Source organism: Anser anser (genome assembly GCF_964211835.1).
Source record: "Anser anser genome assembly, chromosome: 5".
NCBI lineage: Eukaryota > Metazoa > Chordata > Aves > Anseriformes > Anatidae > Anser > Anser anser.
Genome location: NC_139725.1, coordinates 59178495 through 59197574, shown reverse-complemented (window position 1 = coordinate 59197574; position 19080 = coordinate 59178495). Strand labels below are relative to the sequence as shown.

The window sequence follows — 19080 nt, the reverse complement described above, 5'->3', positions numbered from 1 at the left end:
TGGGTCATAAACGTACTTCTGTCTCCTTTCTCAGTCCACAGCGAACCTGCCGTACATTGATGGAAGATAGGGTGCAAAATACGCTTAAGGAGACTATTTCTGGTCGTGCAGAACTGGGAATAGAAATAATGTTCTTTCTGACGGATTTCAGGGATGCTTGCGTGTTCTTTTTGTCATTGGTTAAACACTTTTCCTACTGTATGTGTGGGTAGTTCCTTTTTTTTAAGAAGGTTGTGTTTTTTTTGTTTGTTTTTTAATCAAGATCTTTGTCGTAGAGGGCTAAAGCTCTGAGGTTGCTTGGGGTTTCTGCGAAACACTGGCTTGTCGTGCTAGGAAAGTCAAGTTGTGAGCTTACAGTGACGCTGAATGTTAAATACTAAATACTACCCTAAGAAAACTTCAGGGTGCAAGGGAGTCTAAGTGGTGACATGGAAACAAAAATCAAGTTCTTCGGAGAGTACCCGTGGAGCGTCTTGTCACACAGCAGAAGAGAGGACCTGCCTCCGTGGTGCGGTGCGGAGAGCTGCCTGCTTTCTCCTCCAGGTGCAGTCACTCAGTGTCAAGCTGCGAGGGATCTTTGTCAGATACCCGTTCCTGATTTAGTCCGTGGGAAGGAAGACGTAAAAAGGAGACAACATAATAGCAGCCACTTAAAACAAAATGCTGTGCTGAAGTTTTGGAGTGTTCTGATTTCCAAAGGATAATGGGCACAGTTACAAGAAACTGAACCCGTGATGGATTTGGAGGCCTCAGAAACGTGTGGCTGTGCCAAGGTCAGCTCCCCCTCTATATGAGCATGGCTTTCAGGAGGAACTTGAGTGCTGAAGCTTATGATAATTAAATCTGGTTTAAACAAAGTGGAGCCTATACTTCTTGTTGTGTGATAAAGTAACAGGGCAGTGTTTGATCGTACGGAAATGCTAACTTCTGCGCGTCCTGCAGCTACTTTGCCAGCCAGGCCCGTGATCATATGGACATCGGGTCATCATGCGCAAAGCTAGGCTAAATTTCATCTGCCTGTCTGCTTTTCTTACTGCTCTAGAGTAAAATACAGCGGGTAGGAAGGAGAAAGGGCCAGATTGTAACAGTTCTGCAGGGGGAAGCGGGGTCCTTGGTGTTGGTCGATACAGCGGTACAACCTCTGAGGCCTTCAGAGAGGAGGCCACTTATAGCGTTAACAGATCCGAGGCAGGCAGTTGATTAAGTGTTTGTTTTTTCTTGTGGATCTTAAGAGGTTAGTAAGTAGAACTTACTCTGTGGACTCTACCGAAGCAATATTTATTTATTTTTTTAGGTTTAAAATGATGCTGATGTTAAGTGATTCCTTAGGGCAGCTTCCTTGATTGTAGCTCCACAAAGTCAAAGAGGAGAAAAGTAAAAATTAATTTTGGTGTTTACAGCACCTACCAAATTGAAATTCTGAGGCAGGTAGTGTTTTATAGCCAGCTTATTAAGAAAAAAAAATCCAAACACTGTCACTAATGAGAAAAATGTTAAAACGTTAAGACCTGTCTGTTTGAGGCTTGGCCATTATTGAGACGGATCGTTCTCACAACTGGTACAAGAACTATTTCTGAGATAGGTTACAATCAATATTCCTCCTTGTGCCATCAGTGCCTACCCTGTAGGAGCAGTGGTGGTGTCAGGGGAGAAGAATCCATGTCTCCTTTAATGAGGTCTGTTAGGTTGCTGCATAGCAATCATCACATAAATCCACTGATTTCTGTTTAAGTCTTTAGTCAGTATGTTCTCTGGTAGCTATTTTTCACCATGCCATATTACCTAGGGGGGAAATGAATTAATAATGCATCTAGTCTTGGATATGTATGTTTAATGGGTAATCTCACATCCTGTCTTGGAGTCATACTGCACAGAAAACTGTGTTGCAGTCATCTTTGAGGTTTAGCACACGAAGAGGAGAATGTAGTTGTGCTTACCTGAAATTTTCTTTAACTACTAAGACCGGCACCCAGAAGCTGAGTGGATCATCTAGAAGAGCCAAGGAAGTTGGTATCTCAAGATTTGATTGTGGAAGAAATTCCACGTAATTTGAGTGGTGATGTTTTTATTGCTGTTGGTTGTTTTTCTCAGTGTCATTAAAACAATATTTAATTTAAGAAAATTAGAATGGAGTGGTGACTATGGAAAAGCTTTTCATAAAGAGGTGGGAAGTGGAGTAGGTGGATCTTTGCTCTACAGGCTGTGTTATTTTTTTCAGATTGCCATTGGGTCTGTGTTGATGTGCTACCAAACTGCAAACGGGCTGAAATGCTGCTGTACCGAGCCAGCAGAGATGGCAGTTTTGGGAATGTGGGGAGAGGACATTTCCTCATCTTCTGTACATTCAGAGCACGCAATGATTCTGTCATAGAAAGTTGCCCTTCTCTCTTAAGCTTTACGATTTTGCAAAAGCATGAGAACTTCAACCTAGGAAATCAGCACGGCCTATTTTTCTTCCACGGGATCGCTCCATAGTGTGCATTTTTCTTGTGTCTTGCTCTTCCTGGATTCATATGTTCCAAGCAGCGGGGCTTTCCACCAGTTCCCTTGGGAAACTGTTATGAGGTCCGATGAGTTGTGTGGTAAGTTCTTGTTAATATGGTGCTTACATTTTCCTTTAAGTTCATGTTGTTAGTTCTTAGTCATGAGCTCATGTTCATTTCTATTTATGGCTTAAACTTCCATTATCTTCCAGAAATCTAGTGATCTTCTGCTCCTCTCTTAACAAATCATGTTCAGTAATGTGATGAAGGCTGGAAGTTCAATCCCTGGGTTTTTCACAGTCGTCATTGTCGTCGTCCCCCCGCCGCCACGTTCTCCCTCTTTAATTTGAGGGTGATTGGGGTTTCTGAGGAAAGCAAAGTCTGGGGATAATTCCGTCCACCTGGAAAAGCTGCTAGTGGTATATTGTATGTACTGCATAGGTCCTTATAAATGGAAGAGATTACATACATAAAGAGGGATACTGCTCAAATATGCCAAATATTTTCCAAAAGGGATGTGTTGGCTCTGTAGAAATACATAGATGGCATTGTAGTTCTAACCCTTTACTGGAACAGTCTGTACATCTGACTTACATAAATGTTATTGTTTAAAGAAATGTAGGACTGTGTCTGAAATATGTGCCTTCTCTCGTTGGCCATAAATCTCCTCTCAACTCCAAGCCAAAGCAGATAGCACAAGAGACCGGTTTGATAAATAGCATCACCGATCTATTTCATTGTTTAGCTGAGATTTGTGGCAACCTTCACTTATTTTTAGTTTTAAAAGGAAGGAAATGCAGAAGTTGAGGCTGAAGCTCTGTCCCTAACTTCTTCCATCATGTATGGGCTGTGCACAGATAAAATTATCAGGCACTGATAGCTCTGATCTAAATAGGCCTTTTGTAGTAGTAAAGAAGAGCAGCCCCCTCACATTCATACTCCTCGTTATCTGTAGCTGATGGACTCAGCTGCCAGGGACAAACTGAGGGCAGAATTTCATTCTTTAGCTGCAGCCTGAATAAAGATTGATGCTCTTTTACCTAACCGCTGGGTTTCTTATCCCTTTTAGATAAAGGAATGAAATATTTGACTGCTCTTGTCAGCCTCATATAAAAATACCTTAAATAAGTATTAACCTAATACAGTCTTTCTTGTTTTTGTTATGGCTCTGTGCCTTTTCCAGCTCGATTTCACTTCTCTTTCTGCTTCCGTTTTTAGATCATGTTTTATCTCTTATCCCTTTGATATCGTTAATAACTGCCTCTTTTTTTCCACCCCCCCAACTACTTTACTCTGCAACCTTTTTCCCTTGATGCTTTCTCTCCACGTTTTCCTTTTTGAGGTGGTTTAAGGAATTTGCCAATTAGTTGATATTTATGAAGTTTTTACTTTTGAGATTACTGCATCATACATGTTTGCCACCTGGTTATGGTCTGGATGGGGAGAGAGTGCCTTTTGTTACGTTTGCACGTAGAATCGGAGAAAGCAAAGAAATAAATTTTAAAAAAGAAAGAAAAAAGGCAACCCCAAACGAGATGCTAGGAGTAGCATGAGGCATGCAGGCCTTTTCCAGACTTTTCCTGAAGCAGCAGCAGTAACCTTAAGGCCAAGTACAGGTTGAGAGCAAAGCGGTATTAGTCTCTGTCAGTAAGGCTTTTTCTGCCTGCACAGTTGGGTGATGGGGAGTGGAAATAATTTACCACTGCCGGTTGTATTTTGACAGAACAACTGGCATGCAGAAGAGCGGAGCTGAACTCTAGGGGAGGAAAATTGTTCTGCATGTGTCTGAGGACAAGCAAATTCTCAGGCATGTAATAAAAGATAAGTATTAAAAGGTGGACAAGGAAGGTAGGGAAGGCTTACAGAGATGCACAGGAGCCTTTTGGCAGGAAAAGGGAAGGGCTGGGCTGGCTTTTATAGCAGGGAAGTTGGATTAAACTTTTTTTTTTTTAAACATTCTTAGTATGTATGACTCTAGCTAATAGTCACTGCAGTGCAGCGGAGAGGTAATTGCTCAGCTGCAGTCGCTCGATTGCTTCTGCTCTCGTCTCCATCTCCTCGCCCTCACCCAGCTGCAGTTCTGGCCAGGGGATACCTCCAGCTCCTGCCTCCTCCTCGCCCAAGTGGATCAGTGCAATTATTCGGGTTCCTGTCTGTTTCCGTGGTGTCCGCAGGACTCCGAAATAGGGCTCCTGTCAGTTTTCGGTTCTCACTCTTCTTTGCCTTGCAAAAGCCCTGATTCGCAGGGAAGGCACTAGAACTTGCTGTCGGCGAGCAGATAACATTGCGCTGATTTATACGCCCTTCGCATCTATAAAGTTTTCCACTGCAGCAGTGAATCCTGTTGTGTTCAATCCTCGCTTTTGTGTTGTTTTAAAGGTTCTGACAACTCTTACCAACAGGCAACAGATTCTTTTTTCATATGATGCTGCGTTCTTGAATTTTCCTACTTGTGTAGATTGGACAGAGTTGTTTGGTTAAATGCTTTTTGCTTTGTAGGTGGGAAACAAGTTCTGATCTCTCTAATAATACTCGAATTACTATTCTTTAAAACTTAAGAAAAAAAATCCGAACTGTCAGATTATGTCATAAGCAAATTTTTTTCTTGCAGTAATATAGAAATTTTGGATGGTTGAGCGTAGTGCTTGGATCAGCAGTAATGCTGTGTGACAGCAGAAATATTTCATTTCTTGTTGTGACAAGAGTAACAATTGGTAATTGGTAAGTGTGGAGGGGAAAAAAAGCTTTACGTGCATATAGGTATAGAAAAATCAGAAAAACTGTCATTTAAAATGTAATTAAAAAAAAATCACTGTCCAAATAAAACAGAAGAAGCTTAAAGCATAGCCTAACTGATGGTGCTGTCAGAAGGAAGCCTTGTATGCTCAATAGCTACCATGACCTAAAAGCTCCCAATATCCTAAATTTTTCTTTCTAATTCTCGTAATGTCAGATAAGTAAGGGCTATCTTATATTAATCATGCGTGTGCTCTCGGTTCTTGCCAGCGGTGCGGCCTTCCAGCTGTTTCAACTTTGAAACAGACACAGATCTTATGTGAGTAAAAAAAAAAAAATCAGTCGACAAAACTTCAGGAAATAAAAAGGGTCGTACAAAACCCAACCACCTGAAGCATTTCAGTGCTAACAACTAACTGAACGCGTTAGCTCGTATTTAAGCTGTGATAAGTCAGACTTGTGTAAGCAGGTTGGATCAGAAGAGCAGCAAGGGCTGGGAGCAGTAGGCAGAGAAGCGGGAGGAAGCGTAGGTATCATGTGTACACTTCTCTTTGACCCATTTAGGCTGTGCTCTCACATTCGCTTTAAGTCGATCCACGTGTGTGCTGCTGCTGACAGCAGTTCTCCTCGCCCCAGCCACCTTCCGCCAGTGTCAGGGCTTGGGAGGCCACTTGTTGAGTTATGGGGGAGCTGCTCCAAATGAAAACTTAACTTACTGTTCTTTGGGCTGATTTTCAGCAGGGCAGGTTCCCTCGTCTCTATCGTAAAGGTAGGGCTGGAGGTGGGAGCGCTGCCTGCAGCAACGGCTTGGGCTTCAGCTTGACTCAGTCGTGATGCCGTGCCTTCAGATGTGAGTGAATCAACCACATGTTGCTTTTATGGGTGCTTTTTTTAATGTCGGCATCAAGTGTGGTTCTCCTACGTGTGATAGCAGAAGAGAAGTAAAGTTCAGGAGGGATTTTATTAGCAAAAAGTTCTTTAGCTGGATTAAAAAAGCAAGTAAATAATAATTAAGGATAAGAAGCAGGCAAGCTACTGTCTAAGGATGATGGGGCAAGAGAGCAATAGGTTAGGTACAGCCCTTGAATAAACCCTAGGGCTTCAGCAGCCTGTTGTTGAACCCGGAGTAGTGCTTAGATGGATAAAATGGGAACGAGGGTGCAGGAGCAGAAGTACCACCTGTGAGGGGAGCAGGGTTCCAGGAATTCAACACAGCAAATCGGAGGAACCACTCACAGTGCCAAGGTTTTCAGAATTGTAAGGGAAATGAATTCAAATGGCCAGTTGCTGTAATATGAAAAGAGCCTGTCCGTGTGGGAGTGATATCATATAATCAGGGAACCGAAAAAGGGTTTGGGGGGGGAGTTACGTGGGCATTTCGCAGGCCTGTTTTGGCATTAATGGAATACAAGGACCAAATTTGAGGGAATGAATACTTAAAGAAGTGCAGATAAGTGCTGGGAAGAGATGTTAACAGCAGATTTTCTAGGTGGAAAAAAAGCAGCTTAGTATCAAATATTTAAGAAGTAGTTGGGGCAGTGACGACTACTTGAATTTTTAAGCCGTTAATTGTGACGGTGCCTGCTAGCTCTCTGTAGCTGAACGAACGAGCCTCTGACACGCGACAGAAGGGCTTCTTCACCAGGAGGGATGGGGAGCCGCAGCTGGTGGTTGGGGTGCTCTCCTGGGAGGCTGAACGGCTGGGTTGGGTGGCTGTCAGCGGGCAGGGAACGGAGCGCTGCAGGTCTCTGCACCGACGTAGTCTGGTTCTGGCCATACGAAGGTAAAGTGGAAGCATCAATCCTTTGCTAAACAGGTCTGGGTTAAGTTTTTATTTCACAAGGGTTGTTTCACAGGTTTGATTTTTCTGTGCATCCCCTCCCAGTTGTGCAGGCACAGCTGTGGGAACAGCCAGGGAAAAGACTGGGACCCCCTCCATCGTGCGGAGACCCCAGCGGCAGCCGGCTCCTCCGGGAGCCGCCTCTGGAGCGGTCAGTCCTGGGCTCTACGCCTCTCCTGGGGGACCTGGGGCTTGTTCTGGGGAAAAGCACAGGTCTGGGGACTGCAGGCACCTCAGCAGCAGTGGGGTTGGGATTTGGGGCTAGGCTGAAGTTGGGCAGAGCGCGGGGGTGAGGCCAGCATCTTACATCACTCTCCTTGGAGGCAATGAGGTGTTACTGGGAATGACTCTTAGCCATCCTTAATAAAATTAAAGCTGTTGTGCTAGGTCAGCGCTGCTATAATGCCCTGCTGTGCTGCTGCTTTTAGTGCTCATTGGCCGTTTTCCTTGCAGGCTCGCAGAGATAAAGCTGCTTCTCACTTGCCTGTGGTGCCAGTTGCTGGAAAGGCTCAGTGTGATCGCTGCAGTCAACGCTGTGGTTTCCTCCCTTCCTCCCGCCATTGTTTGGTCTTTAAATGTTTTTCTTGTCTTTGATCATGGGACCCTACTCTTGATTAGGCTTCTGGGACCGGCCTTCATAAATGTAGCCGTGCTGATGTTCCTGGACTTTCCCTGTTGTGGCTTTGTTTGTTTGTTTTACTCGTTTGTAATACAAACAGCACAGAAGCCTGGCATGGAGCAAAGAGCAGGAAATTCATTCAGGCTTTGAGCTGGGACTTACTGAAATTGAAAGATATGACAAAGCATGCAGGGATGCCCGCACATAAAAACTGCTCTTTTTCCCTTTCCAGGGAGTTCTTTTGGTGAGCTTTTTCAAAGCAAGAAAATAAAAGGAGCATAAAACCAAACACAGAATGAAATCTGCACATAAAATTCAGTCAGTAAAGTAATTCAGATTCTGAAAATGAATACCCAAGTAAAAGTCACCCAAATCATTTCCTTTAATAGAATCTAGTGTTTGTTACCATAACAATCCCTTTTTGCAGAAAAAGATTAGTGCTGTTAACACGACTCCGTCGCCCAATTCAGGTACCGTTAGTTTCCAGAGCCCCTCGAGCAAATTGCAGACGGGGAGGAAATCTTTATGCTTTGATTTTGATGATGCAGTTTAGTATTGTAATAACAATTCATTTAAGCTCCGGCTGTGTACTGCCTGTTATTTCCCTGGAAACTTATGAAACTTATGAAAAGCGCTACTTTGAAATAGCAGCATTACTGTCCTCGTTGGTGTGAGGGAAGAGCTGCGGATGAGCAGGCAGAAGCCAGATGAGAGTAATAAATAGCTGCAGCTACTTGACATAACTGACTTTTAAGGGACCCAAAAAAAGGTATGATTCCTCTTGAAGAGTGGAAAAGAATGAGATGTTTCTGTAGTAACGAGATCATAAAAGATAGAAAATTGCTTGTAAAGAACGGGTCTGATTTTTTCCCCATCTTTCTATTTTGCTTCTATAAAAACTGAAGCTGCAGTTTTGCTATCAACTGCCACTTGTGTAAGCATTTAATATTACCAAGTTTTGCTTCAAATCTGTTTTTGTGGCAATGACTGCTAACCTCTACATTTTGTTTTGTAATAACAAGTTTCCTCGGTCCAAAGCGTGTTAAATTTTCTGAACTAAAAGGACAGAAGAATTCAGCTGTCCTATCTGAACTTCTCCCTTCCAGGCTTACATGCATGTCCAAAGCACTGAGATTGGCATCAGCTGAGAAGAGATGAGAGTGTTTGTTTCAGCGTGCTGGGAGTTAGATGGCCAGAAACACTTTTTTTAGTAGACTTGGAACTAAAACCAGAAAAGGGCCTTTTGTTTTTAGATGCAGATTCAGGAGCGTGATAAACTTTACTACTTGGTAGCCTGGGAACTTGATTTTGCGTGCTGCTTACAGAAGTGCAGGCTTCTTTTTCTCTCTTCCTTTTTTTTCTTTCTCTATTCCTCACCCTGCCCGGTATGATGTGCCTTAGAGAAGTAAATGGGAACTGCTTGGTATCTGTCCTACACATCATAAAATTTCTGTTGTTTCTAGACTTTTTTTTTATTTCACTCCTTAAAGGAAAATAAATTTACTGTTTTACTGGTGAGGGAAGGGGGAGGATTTTTGTAACCTTGCTGATGGGCTTGTCCAGCCTCTAAAAAGACAGTTCCTAGTCCTTTTCCCAGAGATACAGCCACCATTTTAATGCCATCACTAAATTGCAAGGGCAGCATGAAGTGTAAGCTTTGATCTTATAGACTGTATTTCTCATGGGTCAAAAAGAAATCCCAGGTTCTGTCAATGATCTGTAAGGCCCAAGAAAGAAAATTATTTTTGCACGCTACTGATACACAAAAAATGTACCTAATGGGGGTGTGCTTTACCTCTGTTTCTTGTCTTCTTGTTCTCGTCTTGTCTTGCAATTTAGAAAAAATGCAATATGCATTTATGACTGTTTCACACGATGATATTACTTTATAATACTGAGATAGTAGTTGCAAGTTTTTTGTTGTCCTCTCAAGCTTTTTTTTTATCGTTTTACTGGGTATAATGGGTAAGAAAGTCAGAAAGTTGTCTTGCGTTTTGTTTTGTAACCCAGAGCATGGTACGGTTTAAAGGTAAGTTCTTTTCTTTTCCAGCCAGTAGAGCAATTCAATTTATTCGATGAGTTTGTAACACTGCAGTGTAATCTGGTGAACACTGGGTTGAGCAGATTGCTAATAAATTGCATTGCGATGTCGGGTATTCCTACTGTTTTGGCTGAGATCATAAGGCTTGCTGCATCCTTGCAGAGAGCTGGACCAGCTAGCTGCATGCTGGGACCATATGGTCAGACCAGCAGCATGGGCATCAGCCAGCACTTCGGGCTGATTGAAGCCATGCTGCTAAGCGTAGAGCAAACTAGAGATAGTCAGGAGAAGAACAAGAAACGGCGGGTTATAAAATGCCACCCAGCTAGAAAGGAGCACGGGGAGTGGAAGTACATCCAAGGGCTGGTGGACATGCTGCAGTATTGTGGGTTTGCTGGAGGGAATTACTCATCTCCTGAGCCCCAGAGCTGGCAGCTGCTCGGCAGCTCTTCCCCGCACTGCCCGTACTGCTGCGGTAGCCGCTCTGAATGCTTAGCAGGCTTGTAGATACCATCGCACTCCTACGAGGGCTTTTCATGTTGAGGACCGGCAGTATGAATGGGAGTTTGGTCTCAGTTCATGTTTGTCTTTCTTGATGCTATCTGGAGCGTCGTATAGAGAATTTGTTTTGATGAGTTATTTTCTTATGCCCCATTTTTCTTAAGCGCGGACGTCTGCTCTTCGGATGCCAACAGAGTAAAATTGCTGTACTTATAGTTAAATAAAATATAACATCTATATTTTTCAGCTCTGGAAATACCAAATTGGTGAGATTGGCAGAACAAATAGTATATCGCTTTGTGACTTCCATTTGGTTGTCATCTGGCTGAGCTGCGGGCACTGTACAACAGTTTGGTACTGCAGTACTGGCACAAAAACTGTTTAGCAGATACCTGCCTTCTCTTGGCAGTTACCTTTTGAGTGGAAATGCTTCTTGAATCTGTGGAGGAACCGGGAGGAGTACAAGGGATCTGGTGTTCCCTGTGCAGGAATCCAGAAGCGTAGTTAATAATGCTAACTCTTTCAGCTCTTTGCTGCTGCTGCTGTTGTTGCATAAGATACCAGGAAAATAGAAATTTGTTGTCATGTTAAATTCAGGGCAGGAGGGAAACCCAACATATCTTTTGATCCTCCTTTGGTAAATAGGAGACTGGTTGCAGAATGTAAATGTTTATCTTAGATGATGATGCTATAAATAGTACATTTATCCCTCTTCTGTAGCAGATGAGGACAAAACCAAGTTAGTCATCGAGACGCATGTCGCTTCTAAGATGCTGCTGCTTGTTCTGCATAATGGTGTTCGTTTGGGGGGTCACTGGCAGAATCTCAGTTGTATTTTTGCTTGAGCTGTCTGCCTGACATAATACTGCAGAGCAGCTTGAGGAAGTACCAGCGCACAGATCTAAAGCCTTCGCTGATCTGCAGAAGGCTGTGTACAGCACGTAATGAAATAGCATTTCCTAAGTGGGATGAGTACCTTTCTGGGCTTTGGGATCTCTTTGGTATTTGTCCGTAGATAATGACTGGCCACCCCGAAAGTAATTGCATTTTAAAATATTGATGCTGGGTGAAAAGCTCAGCTAAAAAAGTGTGTGTTACTCAAACAAGCATACTATTTGCCTAGGATGGATTACGATGAATTGTATTTCAACATTTGAAATTAAGGTTAAATACTCAGAGAATATTAGTGGTAGCTTGGGGGTGAGGCCAGCTGGTGGGAAAGATTGCTTGTGGGGAAGAAAAAAAAATAAAAAAAAACCTTCCTCAGTGTTACTGAGTGCCCCGCGAGGTGTGGAGCTCTGCCTGTATGGGAATGGAGTTCCTGGGAGGAGGAATGCTTCGTAGTGGGGACAGGCCAGGAGGGTGCTGGGGTAAAAGCCCTCACAGACACTTGTCCTCTTCGTGCTCTGCATCTCCAGCTCACTTGGGCTGGTTCCTGGTACGTGCCCCGGACTGCTCTGGTGGCGATGTGGCAGGGTTCCTCATCACCTCTTGTGTGGTGGCTGCACCCCGCGGGTCCCACCGCCCTGGGGAGCCAGGCTGGCCCTGCGGGCCTTCTGCCTTTAGCCCCGGAGGCCTTCAGGAGAGCAGGCGGCTCCTCCCTGGCATAGGAGCTGCTCTTATGTTTGTTGTGAAAGCTTTACTCAAGTGTTGTCCGAGTTTTGCTTTTAAAACTTCTGGAATTGTTTCCTGTTACCAGTTGCCTTTGTGACTTTGAAGACGTGGAGTCGGAGGGAATGACGTGCTCTCGCTGCTGAGGTGATTCCGGTCTGGATCTCCTGAAGCTGGGGGAGGCACAGTGGTGTGGTCAGCTCTCCTTATTTCTTCATTTGTTTTTAAGTGGTTGTACATCTGCGTGTAGTGCATAAAACCTCTGCAGATGACAGATCTTTGTGTCTTCATCTTGGCTTGATAAAACGTGACAAGAATGGAGAATACCACCAGTGAAAGACACTTCTGACCTAAGAGCCCTAATAGTCTCCTTGGGGTCACAAACCGCAGGGGAGCTTCTCCTTGCCTGTGCTTCATGCTCTGTTAGATGGTGGATTGCTTCCGATGGCTCCTTCTCTGTTGCCTGTCTGTTCTCTTGGCCCAGAGGCCTGGGTAAGGTGGATCCAGTGTGGCTCTTCTTGAAAAATAACCTTGGAGAGTAGAAATCTCTGCGGTCTGTCCCCTCGTCCTGGGGCTTGATAGCTGCACAGCTCCTGCTGTCACTTCTGTGCTGTGGTGGGGTGCTCTCAGGTGTTGTAAGGGTCTGTAAAGCTTTGGGGATGTCCGCAGCTCTTTGTTTTTCCTGTGTGAGGAAATGGAAGAGGGTGGCTGAAGACTGGGTCCCAGTCCCCAAACTGGGGGAGACCTGGGGCCGCCTGTGCTGGCTGCAGCCTGAGCGCTGCCCTCATGTCACTGCCGGACCAGGACCTGCTCATGTCTTGCCTTCTGCTCCACTGGGTGGGTCTCTCGGGATCAAGTTGGGGGGATAAAATAGGAAGCTTAGATGGTAGGAGGTAGCTTTCCCTAGCCTCACTGATCCCCGCTGGCCTCTGCTTGCTCAGGGTTGTAGTTCTCAAGGGTAAGTGTTTGTTTTTTTTGCCCACAGCTGAGAACAAACTGTTTCTGTGCAAGAGGTATAGAAGCCCAGAGCCTGCTTCAGAGCACAGGTCGTCGAATGTGAAATAAAACTCAGGGGAGGGAGAGTGCTAGGTAGTATCTTAATTCTGGGGAGATGTGGGTTTGTATTTGAGACTCTAAGGCATCAAAGCCACCAGTCCAGTGCCTGCTAATGTTAATGGGAAAGCAATTCACTTAATGGGCTTTGGAATACTCTTGAGTAGCTTATTGTCCCAGTACCTCCTGTGGAAGGTGATGTATCCTTCCTGTCATTACTTCTTCATCCAAATGTGTTGTACCCGATTGCCCAAAGTGACTTCATGTGCTTACTGATGAGATCTCCTCCTATTGCCATCCCCACAGAGAGCAGGAGCTGCAGCTTTGCTGTAGCTTCTGTTTGTCCAGAGTTTTTGTGGCCCTGGTGGATTTCTGGAGTCACTTTTTATTAAAGCCAAATTGAGCCAGCACTGTTGGCAGAAGGTTGTTCAGAGGTTAAACATTTTACCATGTTATTAGTGATGATTATGTAGGAAATTTGCATAAAATTAAGAAGTGCAGTGTTTGCAGGCGTTGTTGGGGTAAGTGTTGTGCAGTCACCATCGTTTTCTGCAGAAAAGGTTGCTGAGGCACGCGCAAGCTTTGTGCCCGCTTCAGCAAAGCTGCTTCTGACATCTCTGAAGGGAACAGATGAGTGTTTCCTGTAAATATGCATACTGGAAACATCTGTCCAGCACATTGAATTAAAGGATTTTTCTTGATGTGCTGTCTGACCCCTTTATGCTGAGGAACTTCAGTACTGTTTTCCTCATGACTTCCCCCCATCTTTTTTCTTAAGCTGTCTTTTCGGTGCACTTTTTTGTAGCTGGACTTGTGAGAATGGACTGAATCTTGCTTTCCACATCTGTCTTAGCAGCTGCACCGCTTCCTGCAATGAATCATCCAAAGCACTTTTTTTAATTATTATTATTTTGTTTAAGGGTGAAGGCACATTTGTTTTCCTGGAGCCACAAACGAGTCTCCGCAGTCTGGCAGCCAAGCCTTAAATGAAGGCACTGCTGTGAAAGTGTTTGGAGGAAGGAAGTGCCTCCCTATCAGCGGTGATCACAGACAGGCTCTCAGAGCAGCCCCTTTCCTTATGGGCTTAGGCTGTGGTCAGAGGAACTGCAGACTTCATCAGCTCTTGGAGAGATGCAGCAAAATGTCTCACTTGTTTGCACGTTAACATCAAATCTGACATGATCTGATGCTTTCAAAAGCTCAGCTCTGTAGTGCCAATTTTCAAACTGTATTTGGGGAGGGGGTGTAATCTTTCTTTCTGAGGTGTCTTGACTATGTTTTTGATCCTCTCTTGGAATGATCTTTGCAACTTCATTTTCCAGGGCTCATTGCTTGAATACATTTCAGTTTAGGAGTGCAAATCCAGGCTTTTTTTTTTGAGGCCTAACAATGATGTAGCTCCCAGGAACTTGATCCATTGCTGTGTTCTAACTTTTGTATTTAACACAGAAATGAAATCCAAAATCCACCCTCTTGGTTTTGTATTCAAACTCCACTCTGAAAAGCACTTCAATTACGAAGTTGTTAAGAATTTTTTTTCCTTGTTAATTTTTCTAGGAAAACGGCAGATTCACCACTTGGGAAACCAGCTTCAACTGAATCAACACTGTCTGGATACCGCCTTTAATTTTTTCAAGATGGCTGTGAGCAAGCACCTAACCCGGGGGAGAAAGATGACCCATGTAATTGCTGCATGTCTCTACCTGGTGTGCAGAACAGAAGGAACTCCTCGTATCCTTTCACGCTTGTGCAATCTGAGAGTTATCACTTGGTCCCCTAGGTAATACACCTATGATGGAGGGCAAAAAGTTCACTGTTCAAGCAGTGACAATAAAAAAAACATACTTTTAGCAAGTTAACTAACCCAGCTAGATTTTTTTTCTAAATTTGAAAAGGTAAGTGTTTAGAACCTCATTTTATGACTGTTGGTTTTGTATAATGAAGTGAGTGGGATATTTTCCCGTGGTTCAAGTAAAATTCTTCCCTTTCTAAATAGACAATACTTAGTATTATTTTCAAGGATCCATACATTTAAGTCTGCCTACCCTTAGTAACTTAATTTTTTGTTTCTCAACATTTTCTTCTAGCGTAAAACAGTTTTTTTTCCTGTGCTTTGCTGGGGATTCTTTGTTGTTTTTATTAAGAAAAACAAAAAAACTAAAAATTAACCCCAAGCCTCGTGCACTGTCAGCATTAAAAAGCAGATCTCAGCTCCACTGGGATTTCCAACAAGATACTTAGATTTTTCTTCTAATGCTTGTGGGAAGGACTAACACGACTGATTGAGTTTTAGGGGAAAAGACATGATAAATTCTGAAATTTGCTTAAAGATCATTCAGGAAATCAATGGCTGGAGAAGGAGATGCACACAGGTTAGAGTTGCAAGAGAGTAGTCCTTGCTCTAGACATCCCTATTTTTGTTTTGTAAATATTCTTTTAAATCCCTATAAACTTAAATACTGATGGGTATTCAAATTTATTTGCTTTATGTATGTTTTTTATGTTGTGTTGCAGTAACTGCAATTTGGAGTTTAGTATCATGAACCCAAGAGAATACAAGCAATTACTTCTGTATTATTTTAGCTGTCCTTTTCTGCTTTAAAGCAGTTTGTGCATATCATCAGTATTCTCTTTGATGGTTTTTCTAGATTGCTTGTTTTCATTCTATATTTCTTTTAGCAGTTAAACAGCTTATCTTTCCTTTTAGGATCTGAGTTATTTTTACTTTTGAGATCTACCTTCAGTATCTTAACATTTGTGTTTTCTGATAATGTTGTAGTCATTGTGTTTATATGTTAAAAAAAAAATTGCAGGAATAATGGAATTTAAAGGAAGGCTTGCCTATTACACTAATCTTTTCTAATGCAGTCTTGTGCAAACTTTGAATGGTATAACTCTGTAAAGACAGTGTTCAATTAGAAGCATCGCTGCTATTGTTTATGCCCATGTCACATTTTTAAAGTAATCTATTTATAATCATTATCTGATACTACTAAATCATAGCCTAACCATAATATACAAATCTGTTTTTCCTCATTGGCAGTGATAAAAATATTTGGAACAGTAAGAGCTGTAGTAGGCAAGTAGGTACACTGTAATGCAGCAGCTATCTGTGCAACAAGTTACAACAAACAAACAACAATTCTGTGCTTGTTTGACATCCTTTTTAAAGTATTTCAGCATGTATCTCAGTAATGTGCAAGATGTACTGGTCTGGTCAACGTTTCATAATACCTAAATTCATTTTTCCACCTTTTTTGTTAAAAATAGGTCATTTCCTGTGTAATCTTGCATATAAAACAGTAGAAGTATGTTAGGAATAAGACTACAAAAATAGTCTCTGTATTTTTATATTAATATCCCCCAAAACTCCATCTTTACCTGCTTTGTTACTGTGTGGCCTGGGAATCAAGACATGATAGTGCGTGACTCTATGGCTTAGTTCTTTTAGTGCTGATTTTTAAAAAATCAAATCTCATTTTGTTGTTGATATTAAGAATGTAACTGTGATACTTTGGGAGAGTGAGTTCAGGTTCTGCCTGTGTTCTGCAGGTTTATTTTTCTCGATTTTGTTTTTCAGTGTTTCAAGGCCAGTGTAGTGCAAAAACAAGCCCCAGATTACAGATTCTGAACACTGAATCATAAATTGCTTTCCTGGTTTCTTACCCTTTCATTAGAAATTTGAAAATCTGAGAGAGACAGGTACATATTGCTGGCCTTTGAAATTAAAATACATTCGGATCTCCACAGATTAATTATGATGGTCATTATCAGTGTGTTATATTTGTTTCCAACTTAGATCTGTCAAGGTACAGAAGTGCTGTAGGAGGCAGACTTGCTCCCACAGCAAGAAAGACCAAGAGCAGGTACAGAGAATGGCAAAGTGATGAGATGCTTTAGCAAGAACGAAGATGCATGTTCAGGGTAGTAAGCCTGTGATTGGTTTTGGTCTTCTGGAGAAATCAGTAGAGGATAGCATGCAAAGAGAAGAAATGTGATGGATATATACAGTATTTTTATTTATTTTTTATTACTTAATTATTATTTATTTATAAGTTAATATAAATAATTTAATTATTATATTATTTTTATTAAATTAATTCATATTGATTATTTATATTTAATATAAATAATTTAATTATTATTTATTTATATGCAGATTTTTATAACACTGCTAAGTAGATTTACAGACTTTAAAATGTTCATTGTCATTGTGTTGGATATAGAACTCTTATGAAGAAATTATTTGGGAGAAGTTTAGAAAAGGAAGTTAAAGACTTTGAACATATTTTAGAGGAAAGAGATAACACGGAAGAAGATGCAATGAGCAGCATTTTTAGAGCTTAAAGATAATGCCTTGATTTTGGGTGGCCCAAGTGAGTGGAGTGACTGGAGTCATAGAGGCAAGAGAGATTAGATGGGAACAGATTAGCCTTTAAAATGGAAGACAGTGCATTTAAAATAAATATATATGATGGTAGAAGGAGCAAAGTATGTACTTGTCTTGGGGAGTTAGTCAAATATAGCCAGGGGCTGAAGTGATGAGAAATGGTGGTGTGCACTCACCAGTGGCAGGACCAAAGGAGTGGGAAGCGTTTGGAGAGGGAGAACGGGATTTAATTGTCTGCATTGAACTCAGTTTGAGGGAATGGAATGTATTTATCTTATGTGGATATCTGCTTATTCTTCTTTTTTCATAATGTACGTGTTGCCAGCCAGCCTCTGTGAAAATGTGAGGGAAACTCTATCCAAGTCTGCTGGTGCAGTCTGAATTATGCCTGAATAACTTCAGCCTGAAACAGAAAAACATTAAGTTCTTCTTGTTTCTTATGTGTTGTTTAATTAATAGCAAAATGCAAAATATTCACGTAATACAAATAAAAGTTTGTTTTCTTTAAGTTATAGAACTATTTTTTCAGCTTCAAAAATGATTACAAGTACAGCTTTTATTTACAGTTCTTTGGAAAGATTAATACTTCATCTGAGATCCGAGTTCATTTTACATCAGTTTATGGCTTTTAGCTTATTTGACACACAAACCCACAATGCAGTAACTTTGACATGGCTTTTCCTTTACCTTGTTTATGTTACTTGTCAGTGTTAATGCTCCAAAGGAAGATGGCTTACTAGCCATTAGCTGGATTTGGGAGGGGTTTCATCCTTTGGGCGAGCTACCTATCAAAGCTTTAATTTATTATTCTCTTTATAAAACATGTCTGTGTAATCAGTGTCAGAGAAAAAGAAAAGAAAAATAAAAATCCATATGAAAGGGTTATTGGTTTTAAACCATCAGGTCTGACGGAGCCGGTTGCCGTACTGCTGGGGCTGAGCAGCTCTGAGCACTTCCAGCGACATCTGACTTCAGCTGGCACTGCGAGTGCTCGGGGCACCGCCGACTACGGCTGGTAATTTGTTTCTTGGAATAGTAACAGTCCTCGGTTGTTTCTCTTTAATGTTTTGAACAGCTTTTCCACCCCTACATATGTTTGAATGGAAACAAAGGGCTCTTTCGTTGGTCCTGCTGTTCCCGAGAGGGAGAAGTTGGGAAGCGCCAGGCCGCGCTTGGAGTGACTTAGGGCCGGGCCGCAGGCTGCGGCTGCCCCGGGGTCACCCAGAAACAATGGGAGGCTGGCTAGGGCTTTCCAGGTGGGATATCGGTTTGTTTAAATTGAGGCACATTTCATTTTGTTTGTGATCCTTTTTACTACGTGCAACTGCGATAAAAAACTGTACGACTGTCCATGATTTTGTTTGTAATATTTTCCGATGCTACCACCTGGGCTTTTTATGAGTAACATTTTGCATGGTAAATATCTTTTATCTCCATCACCACCCTTTTTTCCTTTTTTTCCCCTTTGATGCTCTTTGGAAAATGCACCCTTAGCTGTAAACCAAATCCTGTCATATTAGACCTTAGTAAATAAAACCTTTTCCACATCAGAGGAGTCCTCACAAAGTTCCCTCACCAGCTATCTTGTGTAAATATCCCAGTGTTTGCCTGCAGAGGTAAGTTCAGGGCAGGTTTTTCCCCTGGCCAGCCTTCTCAGCTTGATGTTGTCCATGTTATTCAGGTGGCTTCAGCGGTGTTTTGTAGTCAGAGGAAAGACGTGGGCTCCCCCCGTGGTCAGTGCAGGGTAGCCAAATGAGACCTTCTCTCTGGATTGTTCATGGAGAGCCTTTCTGCCAAACATTGAAG

General features: G+C 42.3%; 1 protein-coding gene across 3 annotated transcripts in view; it reads left to right on the top strand.

Annotated features, from left to right (window-relative positions):
• BRF1 (BRF1 general transcription factor IIIB subunit) overlaps positions 1-19080 on the top strand; it is a 175142-nt gene that overhangs the window by 33316 nt on the left and 122746 nt on the right. For all 3 annotated transcript variants that reach the window (XM_083839101.1, XM_083839099.1, XM_083839100.1), the window contains exon 3: positions 14442-14615. In XM_083839101.1, coding sequence (XP_083695227.1) covers positions 14522-14615 — 94 coding nt within the window. In that variant the 5' untranslated portion in view covers positions 14442-14521. The remainder of the gene's footprint in view (positions 1-14441; positions 14616-19080) is intronic.